The sequence below is a fragment of the Sphaeramia orbicularis genome, chromosome 19 (assembly GCF_902148855.1).
Source record: "Sphaeramia orbicularis chromosome 19, fSphaOr1.1, whole genome shotgun sequence".
Classification (NCBI taxonomy): Eukaryota; Metazoa; Chordata; class Actinopteri; order Kurtiformes; family Apogonidae; genus Sphaeramia; species Sphaeramia orbicularis.
Window position 1 is genome coordinate 30,354,088 of NC_043975.1, and position 15,675 is coordinate 30,369,762.

Here is a 15,675-nt window from a genome sequence, read left to right on the forward strand (position 1 = left end):
TAAAGTCTTTTTCAGCTGATAGTTCATGGTGTAGCTTGGTACTTTTTTTTTTTTTTGCTTGGTTCATCTTGCTTGTAATCTTAAATGTGTGTCTCTCTCTCTCTGTGTGTCTTGCAGGTGTAAGGAGGGCTACCATGGGCTACGATGTGACCAGTTTGTTCCCAAGACAGATGCTATCTTGTCAGATCCAAGTACGCTCTCTCTTTTCTATTTTTAAACCTACAGTATTGATGTGGCAATGTGGAAAGATAAAAACAAATTAATAGCAAGCCCTTGGGCAAATCTTTGACTTTGCTTTGTCAGTCAGTAGTGAAAATGAACTGAAATAACCCTTCAATGTAAATGCTGATAAAGGTGTGTGGGCCGTTAGATAACAATAGATTCCATTATATTTTCTTCATCTAGAAAAAGTTACAGAATTAGACTCATTATTATGCACTTCTATACAAAGTTAATAATTAACCCATAAAGACCCAGCGCTACTTATATTAAATTTCCTCTATATTTGACCTTTCTTATGTGATTTATCACCATTTATTATAATATTACCCTCTGTATTTTGCATTTTATCAATATAAATCAGATATTTTCCTGTATTTAATTTACTGATCGTGTAGATGTTCATAAAACCTCAGATTAACCCTTTCATGCATGAATTATGAGAACCTTAATCACGATTTTTTTCCTGAGTGTTTTTATCCCTCTTTAGGCATGAAAATAATAATTCTATTGATTTTTGTTAGCCTGTTTTTATGGAGTTACAAAAATGGCCACTCAGCTGGACACCATGCATTTAATTTTCGAACCAAAGAAACATGTATTTACTGATATACTGTGTGAAAACTATGAAATAAAAACATTTTTAATGCTGCTAATCTGATGTTTTCTCACATTTTAATATACCTGCATGGAGATAATATGCAAAAAAACCCCAAAACTGTTAAATACAGTGTAATAACTATTAGCAGTTTTTTTACTCTCAAACATGTTACTGCAGATCAGGTTTATCTAGACCAGCAAAGTTACAGTAATGGTATGAATTGCAGTGTATGGGATGATGCATAAGCGTCCATTGTGTTGGCTGATATGGAACTAAAACAACAAAATCCATGAATATACAAGAGAACACTTTTGAACAGGTGTCCACCGTAGTGACCAGTGTGCATGAAAGGGTTAAAGTTGAGGGTTATTGTATCAAAAACAGAGAAAACTACAGAAAAAGTGACTTTTTCTGTAAAATCTATCATTAACTGAGCATAAACCAAGTGTCTACAACCGCTGTTATTTATCGAACTCCATGGGTTTTACTGGTGAATCAATGTTGTAGAAGATGATGGTGTTTCCACGTTCACTACAGAGCCTCTGAACGTCCAAATGGGTCATATCTGATGACCATGAAAAGACAACAAACTGTATTTTACACCAATTATTTGCATGGACTAATAGGATTAGTGGATCAATAGTTATGAAACAGTTTAGATCAATAGATGCTTTTGATCGGTGATGGGTGTTTAGGTCTTTATGGGTTAATTAACTGAGAAAAATATACAATATATATTTACCCCTTGATGAAGATGTGAGGGAGAGGTCTTTTTTGGTCTACATAGGTAACATCATGCACCTACAATATGCTATGGGAATAAAAAATAAATAAATAAACATTGTGCTCTTTAATCATTCTGTACTTTAGTCCAGCTAAAAGGAAAGGAAAATCTTCATCTTCCTATTGTTCCCAAAAACACTTCCCCCCAAGCCTTTGAATCCCCATGATAGCTCTGTGGTGTGGTTAAAAAATAAAGCAAAAGTCAGAGGTACAAGGAAGAGAAATTGGAGGCCTCAAGCCTTTCCCATGAGACTGCGGCTTCACAAATTCACACTGTTTTATGGAGTGACTTGGCTCCTCTGCACCATGAGTATGAGCGCAAACTTAACTCCCGTTGCCTTCTGTTTGATGCCATCAGTCTTTTAATGGGGTCACAAGCCAGTGTCACAAGAATGTTTCATCCTCCCTCATGGCGTCCAGTTTTCACTGTAGGATTTATTTAATCTTCAACAGGCAGACATCAATTTTCCTGGGTGTCCAGCTTGGTCAATTGTATTGTTATCTTGATAACCTGTATCAAGGCTGTATCTTTCAAACTGCGGGCAAAAGTGGTTTGTATCTGATGTTTTGCTGTTATGTGACTCAGATCTGTTTGTTTCACTAAAGGTGTAAACAGCACAAATTAGATAGAATCTGATCTTGCCAGTTCTGAGTTCCACCAAATCAAGATGTGGCCCTAAAGAGACACTAGTCTGATTTTCTGCAATGCAGCCTGGAAAGTCATATTGTAATGTATATGATTTTTTTTTTTCAGTACAGATCAAAATTCGTGTCACATTTGTGCCCTAGAAGGAAACGCTCATTGAATGCAAACATTGAGTACTGCTACAGTGCAGGTATGAGTGGAGGGACACCTGAAGTCTTTGGGTTAACACTTCTGTGCAAGAACATAAGGTATGATCTGTGACTGAAAACATACAGAAAAAATTGACAATGACACTTAGCTGTGTGATGTCCACACTTTTCCACATGTCGGTACATTCAGGACAGTAACAGGCTCAGATTGGAATCTAATCTTATGCCGCGTTTCCACTACATGGAACCAGCTCAACTCGGCTCGGCTCGGCTCAACTCAGTATTCCTGGAGACCGTTTCCATTACAGGATACTACCGACTTTACAGTACCTGGATGTCATAGCGATGAGGCGCATTATTTCTGTGTCGTCTGCTCAGAGAGTTGCTGAAAACTCGCTCATTGCATGTTGTCTCGTCTGAATTTTTACGTCGGCCACCAAAGACTAGGGATGGGAATCGAGAACCGGTTCTTTTTTGAGAACCGGTTCCCAGTAGCTTGATTCCTTGGAATCGTTCGCCTGCCTGCTTAACGATTCTGCGTTCGTTGTGCATGCGTGATGACGTCACACGTACGCTGCATTGTTTTGGTCAGAACGTAGCCAACATGGCGTTGAGGCAGAAACTGTCTAAACAGATGACACCAGGTCCACTTACTTGGAACACTGTCAAAGCTTCCATGTCTTCAAAAGGGTGGAATCCCTCCAATATCCTCAAACATTTGTCCACCGCATGTGAATCATTTACAGGAATGTCACGTATTTGATACACAGCGGTGCTTAAGAATGTAGCGGCAAAGGGAACGCCGGGCTGGTTCCGGTGCGGGCAACAAACGTTGTAACTTCTCAAATATAAGTTTCCGAAGGTAGGGGGAAGGAAATGAGGTGCACAACAACGGGAGACAAGCCAAGCCGAGTCAAACCGGTTCCTCGTAGTAGAAATGCAGCAATAGTGGAATTAGTAAAGCGTCTTTAGTTCCACTTTCACTGTAGCCGCCCCCCCCCGCGTCGTCTGTTATTATTATTTGTACATACTGTATATGTTATATTTTCTGTGCAGATGGAAATATAAAAGACAGTTAATGCAAACACACCTGTTTGTACTCTTTTATTCCCTCACCCAATGAGAATTGATAAGAGAATCGATAAGGAATCGGATCGATAAGCAATATCGATAATGGAATCGGAATCGTTAAATTCTTAACGATTCCCATCCCTACCAAAGACTGAATCTCCTCGACCGACCATGGTGTAGTTTTGGGCTGTTATCATGTGGATTAATGTTCCGCTATATTTACTGTCAACTTCCGCATCTGTTTTTTGTAAAACGGTGGGTCACAGAGAAAACTGTCTGACCAGTCTGTGGTCTGCAGTGTGTACATGTCATCATTTAGTATCGCTTGGAACCTCGGCGGAGGTGATACCAAAAAACTAGTACCGGGTACCAGATTCCAGGTCCTTTTTTGTAATGGAAATGCAAAAAGGCCGAGTCGAGTTAGGTCGAGTCGAGCCAGTACCACGCAGTGGAAACGCGGCAATAGACCCATTCAAGAAAATAACGTAAAGATGTAAACAATGAAAACAAAAAATCAGATCACTGAGCAGTGAACCCACAGTGTTCACTAAGGCTTCCAGTGTGAATGTGGTCTGACTATTTCCTGCAATAAACGGTGAGTCAGACACATTAATAGCATTTATTTAAATGTTAGACAACAGTGAAATCAAAAAGGACATGTGCTTACATTTTATACAGTCAGGGTTTTTTATGTAATTTATAAAGACTTAGAGGTGAAATCTAGAGAATGTTTTTTTCCTTTAATTGATTTTAGAAACTAAGACAATTTTTAAAGAACCATAAGGATGAGGAACAACAGTTTAACCCAGGATGGTAATGGAAGTGTTAAAGAAGGAAATACAGCTGTATTGTTTTGTGCTCTTATGTTTTCTGTGGCATGTTATAACTTGAGCTCTTTTCCAGTAACTTCGTGCTGACCTGTTCTTTTATTAGTTATGTAAATTTGAAGTGGGCCAATATAAGCTCGGCTTCTTCCTACTCCACTTTGGACATAAACCATTGTTGAGGAGACACAATGAGGTAGACGAACATTGTGTCTTTTTTTTTTTGGTTTGGCTTTTTGCTTTCGATACTCTGGAATGTTCTGTTTAAATTTGTGGTTTCTCTTTGCCTTTTGTTCACCTTTGTATTTTGTTTCTACTTAATGTTTGAAATAAACTTCAAACTTCTACAGTTTAGTTGAAACAGTCCCTTCTGGATTTAACTAACAAACCCACTTTTATTAGCCTTTGGTACATTTATTTGTGTATTTGGACCTTGATAGTTCCAAAAATTTGAATTTGAACCCTCCAGGTGCTGCAAAGCTATATTTACATTCATTTTGGTAAAAATCGAGTAGATTTCTACAACCTGTTTTAATCCCTGCTTAATTTGTTACATCTATAACTAGTTACATCACAACATTTGCACATATAAGGTCAAGACTTCCGACAAACATTTCTCTGGGTACGTCATAATTTGTTTGTTTGTCAGCAGTTTGTCGAGCCGATTACCTAAAATGTTCAATTGTTGGCTGAACGGGACAGAGCAGCACAGCCAACAACCTGGAGGGGGTGGGGTGTGAAGTGTCTCATTTGCATCTGGTGTCATTACTCAGAAATAGGGTTGAAGATGGACCAGTGAAGTTGAATTAATGAAGAATTCAGACCCAAGCATAGCATTTACAGTTTATGTAGACCACAGGGAAATGTTTTAAAATGCATAATTCCATTTTTTAAAAAAAAGCAAAATATCACTCCTTTAACCTCCTAAGACCCAGCTATGGGTTTTCTGTCCACATTTATGGACAAGAGTTTCACAACTTTATACAAACAAAAAGAAAAGAAAACTGTCCACCACAAAGGACATTCCATAAAAATTTTAAAAACTGCATCTGAAAAAACTGTTGCATCATGATGTTTCCAATATAGGCACTTATTTAATTAAAATAATAATAAAAAAAATAAAAAAAATAAAAAAAAAAGCTTGTACTTTGCTGACATTTCCTGGGTCTCAGAAGGTTAAAGGAATGATAATTCAACTCCACAGGCCCATCTTCAACCCTATTTCTGAGTAATGACACCAGAAAGGTCATTTTGAGCGCTGGCCCTTTAAATACACATGACCCCACCCCCTCCAGGTTGTTGGCTGTGCTGCTCTGTCCAGTTCAACCAACAACTGAATATTTTAGGTAATCGGCTCGAAGTTTGGACATATTTCAGTATGGACTACAACCGCTGCTGCTGACAAACAATTATGTCATACTCAGAGAAATGTTCATCGGAAGTCTTGACCTTATTTGTGCAAATGTCGTGACATAACTAGCTATAAAACGTAACAAATTAAGCAGGAATTAAAACGTGTTGTAGAAATCCACTCGATTTTTGCCAGAATTACTATAAAGATAGCTTTGCAGCACCTGGAGGGTTCAAATTCAAACTTTATGAACTATTAGGGTCCAAATACACAAATAAATGTACCACAGATTAATAAAAGTGGGTTTAGCAAAATATGACCCCTTTAAGCCAAACATTCTGATGAAGTTATTTACTCTGTGGATGAAACAAACAATATTCTGTGTGGCCAGAGAAGCGCAACCTGTGTAAAACTATGATGAGATAAAACACCTCAGAGTATGAATCGCACTGACAACATAATCCACTCCCAAGTCATACAGAGTTATATCTGCACTGTGACTGCTCCTGCTACTGCTGGGGTTTTGTGGCAAGTGTACGACATATAATAAGGCAAAGGGAAGTAGGAAGGCGCCGTGTGCTTGCATGTGAATAGAACCTTCCTTTTAATGCTACACTATTTATATCAATATACCAATTATGAAAGTAAATGAAGTGCAAAATTGGAAAATTTGAAAGACACTGAAATATGTTGTTGGAATAAAAACTACTTTCATTTCAGATTCTTGTATTAGGCTTGAGAGGGGTTCATTGATGAGGAAAAATCCCCATCACCCCTTCATTCTATACACACTGAGCATCAATCATATGTGACCTACAGTGTACAAGGAACATGCGAATATGCTATTGGGAAAATCAATAATTTCCAGTATTATATAAATTGGATTTGGTTTTGATTTTGTATACATGACCCCTTTTTTTGTTGTATAAAGGTTTACTTAGTTATTATATTTTCCATTTTTTGTTTGATTGCATTGGAATAAGTTTACATTAATAGGAAATATAGAGTTATAGAGCGTATACATGTACTGAATGAGGGAATTGATGGGGAATAATTACAAATTATTGACTGAATGTCTAGAATTTTAAGGTTTATCACTTTCAGGGTTAAATATATATATTGGCTAAAATTTGCTTAGAGGTCTTATTTATGTCTTTGTGCATAAAAAATCAATATAAGTGAATCCCCAAAGGAACTTTGTGTTGGTAAATGTAAGTTCTGCAAATTTACAGGATTTCAGTTCTGTTGCAACATGTTGATGGTCATATGAACTATGTTTTCAGCTCAAAAATGTCCAATTTCATCACAATTAATGCTATATTTTCATGTCACAAATGGCCAAGTTATATTTGAACTGAATTTACCTGAAAAACAAATATTCTATTCTTTTAGATTCCCCAGTTTTTCTTACCAGATTCTATCCTACATATCACATGTTTTATTTTTACAGGTTACAATATGGAGTATGGTGCTGATCCATCCTGCTTATGTTACGCCAATACATACATTAAGAATGTCACACGTCACTTTTTAAATCAACAGTTTTGTAATAATAAGCATTTTTATAAAGAAATAACAATTCTATATTGGTATTTACTCTTTAGTATGATGATAAACTATACAATAAATAATTCTGATGCTAGTTTTTGCACAGTGATCATTTGTGGAAACGGTGACATGGCTGCCGAACATCAGTATGATGGGATCTGTAACAACCATGTCACATCCGTCCACTGTCACATTTTGTGTTTTTGTGTCAGCTGTTATTGTTTTAGATCCACAATACTAACATTTATGAATAAGAGGAGAATTAGCAATAGTAAGTCTATAAGTTTATTACTAATAAAGTACTGGTACTGACCAGATCATCATGGGTAATGTCACGTCCGTCAACTGTCACGTCAAAAATGGCCACTCATTTGACCCCCTAAGTAAATATTAGCCGACATATATAACTAGGTTACAAAACTGTTAACCAATTGTCCTCTGTTCATCGTAGCAGACTGTTTATCTATTTTTTTGCCACAATCATGCTGTCACCATTGGCGATAAGTGTACAGTAGAAGATTTGACAGTGGAATGAAGCCTATTTTGATCTCTGTTGATACAAAGTAATCTAAAATTTACCCAGATTACCAAGGGTTTTGGGGATTATCCTGTTTTCAGAAGCCAAATCATATAATAACATGCAGAGAAACATGCACATAAATGGCAAAAATTCAGGACCAATGACATCCACGTCGTTGTGCGTATGAGTGAGGCTTATGTATGTGTTTGCACGTATGCTAGCGTGCAAAGTTTAACTCTACAGCTTCCTTCTCTTATGTGGCACCCTGGAGTAGGTGTTTTCTCATTGTAGCCTTTATTTTCTCTCAAATCAATTTTTGTGCACCTTGCAATCACGAATCATCCAATCGGCTCCCATCCTTTGTCTTGGTATTGACCGGCCACAAAGAAGCCACTCAAGAGAGCAGTCTGAACGGACTTGTGCACAGTGACACTCCATCGTACACACATTCTTTTGGAGCAAGACGGAGAGAGCACAGACTGCCGTGAACCTCTCAAAAGCCCAGGGACAAAAGGAATAAAGGCGTCCTGCCAGGTACTCCAGCTATCCCGCTGTGAACAGAGGTTAGGAAATGAGATAGGGACAGGATGCTGAGATGGTTCATATTGGTGCACGGTCGGGGAAATGGAGGGGTTTATAATTGGAGGCATGGGAGTGTAAGGCTGCAATTTGGTGTATATGTGGTAAAGGTGGAGAGCGTCAGTTAAGGACATGACAGTAATGATGTTCAGCTGTATCTTGGATACAGACGAGGTGAGGATGAAGAGGGGGCAGAGCATGGAGAGCCAGTATTTGGATTTACCCATCTGATTTAGAAAGAGGAAGGGAGGAAATCTGGAAATGAACTATTTATCTGCAGTTGATATTAGGCCTGGAGTAAATAGCTCCACAGGATATTGGCACAGTAACATACACACACACAAACACACACACACACACACACACCTTGGCTCCCCAGTTCCCTGCTCACCCAAGTGAAGGAGGGGATTAAGGATTTGATTCACTCCTGCCATTGTCTCTCCCACCTGCCAGATTTCTGCCTCTTAATCGGGCCAAAAGCATCTGACATGATGCACAGGTATTCTGCAAGCTTGCTCAAGGTTCCCACAAGACACTGTAAATGATTCCCCTGAGTGCTTTGAGTTGCCAGTGCAAAGGATTGGGAGGCTGCACATATTATGATTGGTGAATGTCTCTAGACAAGGCAATGCCAGAGGAATGGATGTGTATCAGTGTTGTAATGACATCATCTGCACAGGCTGCAACAGTCAGGGAGATATAGAGTGGAGAAGTGTCGGCTGTTGCCATGGGCAATCACAGGAAAAGGCTTGAATGGATAATACACATCAGACATCATCAGTAGGATGCTGCATTTACTTGTTTGGCCTTGCCGAGTGTTTGCGCCACAGTGACAGTAGCGCCGCTTAGAACAGTGTCAGCTATTTTGTAAAATCTCAAAACTCTTCAGAATGTTCACCAGGCAGAACTGATTGACCATTAAGTGTTTCTTTTAATTATTAGTATTTTACTTGCTATGAGACTGGCTGTGAACAAGTTAAGAGCCCATAAAAAAGGCTGACATTTGTTAGATAATCCTTCCAGCTGCAGTAGATAAATCTGGAAACAATGAACTTATATTTTCTTCAGTATAAACAAGATAGCACCTGCTTTTGTCTAAACATAAGCGTAAATTAATTAGTTTATTGGCTGATTAAATTAGAGATTTCAAACTTGCTTTGCAGGCTTTTCACCCCGTTGTTATCGGCATAATCATAGAAACTCCCTTGCCCATTAAAAATCTGTTATGCAGTGTAAATGCAACCTCTGACTTTACATGGAAGGAGGTGTTTTAACATTTATGAACCTACATTTTTCTCTTAATGTCAAAAAGTTAACATTATATATTGAATTTGCTCATGGACATTAAAAATCTTATTTCTTCAAATAACCCTCTTAAATAGAATGGGAAAACCCTATGCAATTATAATACTCTATTCATCTAAGCATTCATTTGTCTTCCGGCTGACTGGTTTCACTTCAGTACATCAAGAGCTTATCTACTTCTATACTCACAGTGTTGACAGATTTTCCCATGGTACAATCAAAATGCATCTGAGGAGATGTTTTTTTTTTATATATATATATATTTTTTTATTTTTTGTTCAACGTTAGCCACTTTTTTTTCCCTTTTTTTTTTTTTGTTTTGAGAGTGCCCACCACATAATCTGTAAAAGGCTTGGCAAGCCACATTCTATTTAAAACTCAGACCACCTCTGTCAGAAAAGCAATTACTAGTGAGGGTTTCATTTTAATTTAAATGAGATTACATTACAGTGACATGAAAAAGGGGCACTGTCAGGATGGAAAGAACACGAGTGCTCCTTTTTATCTGTTTCCCCAGTACTGGGATTGAGGGAAAGACTAAAATGCATGAAAAAAGACTGTGAGAGAGAGAGAGAGAGAGAGAAAGTGTATGTCACAGTGTGTATCTGAGAGAGAAAGAAATACAGACAAGAGTGTAATGTACTGTATGCCTGTGGGTGTGCATGCATGTGTGCGTTTGTGTGTGTGGCGCATCTTAAAGCGACCAGCTTGTGAATATTGAAGAGCTATGCTTGGAGACAGAGGAGAACAATTACTGCAATGCCTCAGGCTCAAATCAATATAAAAGGCCTGCGCAAAGCAACATCAGTGACACAAAGCTATATGATATGTCATTTTGAACTTTTATTTTCATGATCCTTCCTCTAATCCTCTCAGCCCCCATATCTTTTTGTTGTTTTCTTTCCTTGTTCAAAGCCGCAACAGACTGTGCGAATTTGGAGTTTATCACGGAAAAGCATACCAAGCATTTTGGGCTGGTTCACTCATTACCTGGTGCACAAGGGAGTGTCATGTCAGAAAAAAAAAAAAAAAAGCCGTCAAACCAACTTTTGCTCTGGTTGCAGCATGTGTCTTTCCCTAAGGTGAGTTCTGAGTAAGATAGAGGCACATCATGTTGTAACGATTTTGTGCTTGTCTCTTTCTCTCTCCCTCTCTTTCCCCGTCTCTGTTTATCTCTTCCCTCCTTTCTCATGCTATCTGGCCTTGAATGGAACAGCGGATGAACTAGGGATCGAGTTCATGGGTAAGACAACTTTTCATTGACAGTTTAGAGTGTGTGATCTTTCATGTTTTGTACGCCTATGAAATGCTACATACAAAACACACAATCCAGCACAACAAGGCTGCTCACCTTGGAAAATTAATGTGGGCCAGTCGCCATGGAAACACTGTGGTCGTGAATTAGGTGTATTCTGTCTGCATGAAGAAGAGTACTGTTAGGGAGAAGTGAGGTTAGGACGATGGAGCAATAAAGACAGATAGCGGCAGTTCATGTATAATTTCCTGACTGCTTGCCTGTCACACACACATGGAAATTCATCTTTTTTTTTTTTTTTTTTTTGCCAAAATGTTTCATGTGTGCTGTGAAAAATGACATATGCGTCAAGTAAGCAAAAAACAAATAAAACTTACAATCAATTTTTCTCCTGTTGTTTTGTCATTTTGCAAGATAATTAATCTGAAGAAATAGAAATAAACATGAGGAGGAATAATTCACACCTATCTGACATGACTTAAATAACTTTCCACCTTCTACACAGTTAATGTATGATCAAAAAAAGAAAAACAGAGACTTACTTTCTTTAATAATGACACATTGTTCTTTGACCGGAGGGAATATCCATATCTCACACCCTACATACCCACTCGGCTACACTCATACTGTTTTTCATTTTCCCTTTGTGAGCAGCAGAAATATTCTCTTGCTGTGTGACTCACTTTGTGCATACATAAAAACCAACATTGCATGCTGTGAAGTTTTCCATTAACGTGGCTTCATACACTATTGTCATGTCACAGTCTTGCTCAAGGAAATAGGAGGAAGGAGAAGATGCTCTAAAAGAGAAGGAAAGGCTGCACACAGCATTCCTCAGTTCAGTGATTTTAATCTGTGGACTAAATTAGTTCACAGTGCTACAGCAGGTGGGCGGATGCATTAGAGAAAATGAGAACAGGATTGATCGATTGATAGGTGGATGGATGACTGACACAAACGCCGATTGTTACGGCTCTGAGTTAACCCTGTAAAGCCTGAACCGTTAAATCAATGACCGAAAATTTCCATTTCTTTGAAACTGGTGCCTTTGTTGGTCCTTCTGAACAACCCTCAAAAAAGGAAGTTTTCAAATATCAGTTTCCATGTATGAGTTTCAATTTCGGATCATATTTCATATTATAATAGTGAAATGAATCCAAAATTAAAGATGACCTCCTCAAATGCCTTGTTTGGTCTTAAAATCCAAATATATTAAGTTTATGGTCATAGAGGAGGAAAAAAAAATCAGAGAATAATCAAATTTAACCCTGTAAAGTCTGAACCATTAAATCATTGATAGAAAATTCCATTTCTTTGATACTGGAGCCTTTATTGGTTCTTCTGAAGAACCAGATTTTTGTTTTCAAATATCAATTTCCATATATGATTTTTAAAATTTTGTATCATATTTGATACATCAGGTCTCAATGCTCAAATATTATCATTTTCAAACAAACAAAAACATAATATAACAAAAACATGTCCAACAAATTGGTAATTTCTTTTCAAAATTGGCAAAGTTCTGCCTCCTTCCTCATTAATGACAATATTGTAGTGCAGGGGTGGTCAACCCTGGTTCCTGGAGACCCACTATCCTGCATGTTTTAGATCACAGGTGTCAAACATGCAGCCCGGGGGCCAAATTTGGCCCGCCAAAGGGTCCAATCCGGCCCCTGGGATGAATTTGTAAAATGCAAAAATTACACTGAAGATATTAACAATCAAGGATGTTAAAATCATTTAAGGTCAATTCAATCTAAAGTGGATCCGACCAGTAAAATACTATCAGAATAACCTATAAATAATGAAAACTGTAAATTTGTCTCTTTGTTTTAGTGTAAAAAAAGTAAAATTACACAAAAATGTTTACATTTCCAGTCTAGCCTCTAACAAAAAATGTGAATATCTGAAATGTCTTAGGAGAAGTATGTGGAATTTTAATAATATTTGTCCTGTTATTTAATGTTTTGTGTATTTGTAGATCCACTGTGATCTCTAAGTTGTGATTCACATGTATAAATGATAAACTGAGGCGTAATATTGTTAACATTGAAGAATTAAAAAATTTTCAGGTTCATATTTGTTTATGTTATGTTCAAGTACAATTCGTAGATGTAAACGTTTTCATTATGGAATTTACTTTTTTCACTCAAAAGTTCTTATCCTTTTATTTATATTATTTTACTGGTCTGGCCCACTTTATATCATATTAGGCTGAATGTGGCCCCTGAACTAAAATGAGTTTGACACCCCTGTTTTAGATGTATCCCTCTTTCAGCACACCTGACGGTCATTATCAGGCTTCTGCAGAGCTGGATGATTGGCTTATCATTTGAATCAGGTGTGTTGGAAGAGGGATACATCAAAAACATGCAGGATAGTGGCTGTCCAGGACCAGCGTTGGCCACCCCTGCACTACAATATTGTCATTAATGAGGAAGGAGGCATAACTTTGAACTTTTCCTGTTGTAGTGTCACTGGAAAGGCCTCTGGTGAACAAATTCCTCCCCCCTGGTGGATTATCTGTGTATTGCATGTATCTAATTGTATACATCAGGTTTTTTCAAGAAAAAAAACATCACACTTATCATATAAAGGGCTTCAGAACTATGTATCAAATATGATATGTTTGGCATTATAGGGTTAAACAAAATGCACTGGTTTTTTTGCTGCCTTGAATTATGACTTCCCCTTCTGCCTTAGCACTGACTCTTTTGATAGCTGTTATGTAAGTCGAACATATGACAGTCTGAGTGTAAACTATGAGGATACAGCAATGTTTGATGTAAGATCGAGTGCTCTGAAAGCAATCGTTTTTGTGTTTCCTGTGTTCTTTAGCCCAGTATCTGCAGCTCTGTGTATCTCACTAGCTTCCTCTGATGTATTTGAGGTGGAATATCCCATTTTGTCATAAATACTTTACCATGGTTTTTATAGGGTTTCTTTTTCTATTCATGTGGGGTGCAGCTGCTATACCACAGTAGGCTGTATAGGATTGCCTTGTCCTTGTGTCAATATGACAGGGCTTACCCAGTATAGCTGAGGCTGCTCATTTTGTTCCATTTTCCAACATGGTCTTGCATCTAATTTCGAGAATGCCTCGTAGGCATCGGGCATGAAAAGCCTGTAATGGTTTTATGTACAGAGTGCATGTTGGTTTCTCCTTGCAGCTATTCAGCAGGGCTTTGTAGACAGCTGTTTTTATGTTCAGATTTTGAAACAACCCATTTCATCTATCCAAAAAAGGCAGAGAATTGTCCCAGGTGGTGCTCCACATGAGTGCTGATGATATTGCAAAAGGAAGAGCGATTTCCCATATATTTCAAAGATGCAGTTGTAGAGAGGTCATTTTTATTGATGATAAAGGCTGGAAGGGTATATGGGGACACAGATATGCAACTGACAAATTAAACATCAAACAGAAGCAACTCCTTATGTGCATTTGTAAAGTGTTGCTTTCAGACATACACTGCTGTGTTCCTGGCAAGTCTGATAATGGGTCAGAAATATATGAATCAATAGTTTTCGAACCGGTCAGTCACTCGGAAACACTGCAATACTGGTGTCAAATGTGTGGTGAGATGCCAAATGTGCACACAGACAGATACATATCACAGGGCTTATATTATTGACTAAAAGTAGCATACACTACAGTATATAGAAAAAATATCTCTTTATATCTACTATATCTGTTGCCAGAGGCGTCCTAATATTTAAAAGGTTTCCTCCCTGTTTGAACTCTGCTACACTCCACTATTCCATAAATGTGTTGATGCAGCAATGATGTAATGCAGAAGTAGAAAACATATGAAAAAAAAAAAAAAAACTGGTGAAAGCCACCTTCTGGGTTAGCTTAGCTTTTGAACACTGGAGCTCTGGAGGTCTTATTTTTATTCCTGCTCTGCTGAAGTCACTCAGCTCTCAGAACAAGAGCAACAGGAAGTTGATAAACCTGTGCAGACAAGCACGGAAAAAGACGACCTCCCAGGACAGTTCTCCGCTGACAGTATGTGAAGCCTTAGACAAGCTTTCAAAGGTCATGAATAGGTTGCTGTGATGTTTCCTGTACTGTTTCAGAACTGCCAAGGTGGTAAGATTAGACATGAGGGACTTATAGTTTTTGAGTCATTGAGAAATAGCACAGCAGGCTGTGTTGATTTGTTCAAGGTCATAAACAAACAGTGGAAGCCTTTCAGTCTCATTCAGATTGCAAGAGGATTTTTTAAATTTTATTTTATTTAACTTTTATCTAAACAGGAAAAATCTCATTGATGTTAACCCTTTCATGCATGACTTATGAGAACCTTAGTATTTTTTTTCTTGAGTGATTTTATTCCTCTTTAGGCTTGATAAAAAACAATGAAATTCAATTTGTTTTTATGAGCCTATTTTTCATAGTTAAAAAATGTCCACTCAGCTAGACATTTTTTAACTCCATGAAAATGTAAATAACTAGTGTAAAATACAGTTTGTCATCTTTTCACGGTCATCAGATATGACCCATTTGGATGTTCAGAGGCTCCATAGTTACCATGGAAACACTGTTATCTTCTACAACATTGATTCACCAGTAAAACTCATGAAGTTGGATCAATGACAGTGGATGGAGCCACTTAATTAATGATAGATTTGCTGAAAAAGTCACTTTTTTTTTTGTTTTCCCTGTTTCTGATTTAATAACCTTTGAATTTACTCTGAGTTCTAATGAACAACAACATGATTAAATATAATAAAATTCCTACTTTACATTGAAAAAGCGCTAAATACAGAGGATAATATAATAAAAAATGGTGATAAATACTTAAGAAAGGTTAAATAGAGAGA

The 15,675-nt window shown here is 37.6% G+C and overlaps 1 protein-coding gene across 2 annotated transcripts in view; it reads left to right on the forward strand.

Moving 5' to 3' along the window:
• The window catches only part of nrg3b (neuregulin 3b), a 455,978-nt gene that overhangs the window by 388,389 nt on the left and 51,914 nt on the right, over positions 1–15,675 (forward strand). For both annotated transcript variants that reach the window (XM_030122143.1, XM_030122146.1), the window contains exons 3-4: positions 118–191; positions 10,813–10,839. In XM_030122143.1, coding sequence (XP_029978003.1) covers positions 118–191; positions 10,813–10,839 — 101 coding nt within the window. The remainder of the gene's footprint in view (positions 1–117; positions 192–10,812; positions 10,840–15,675) is intronic.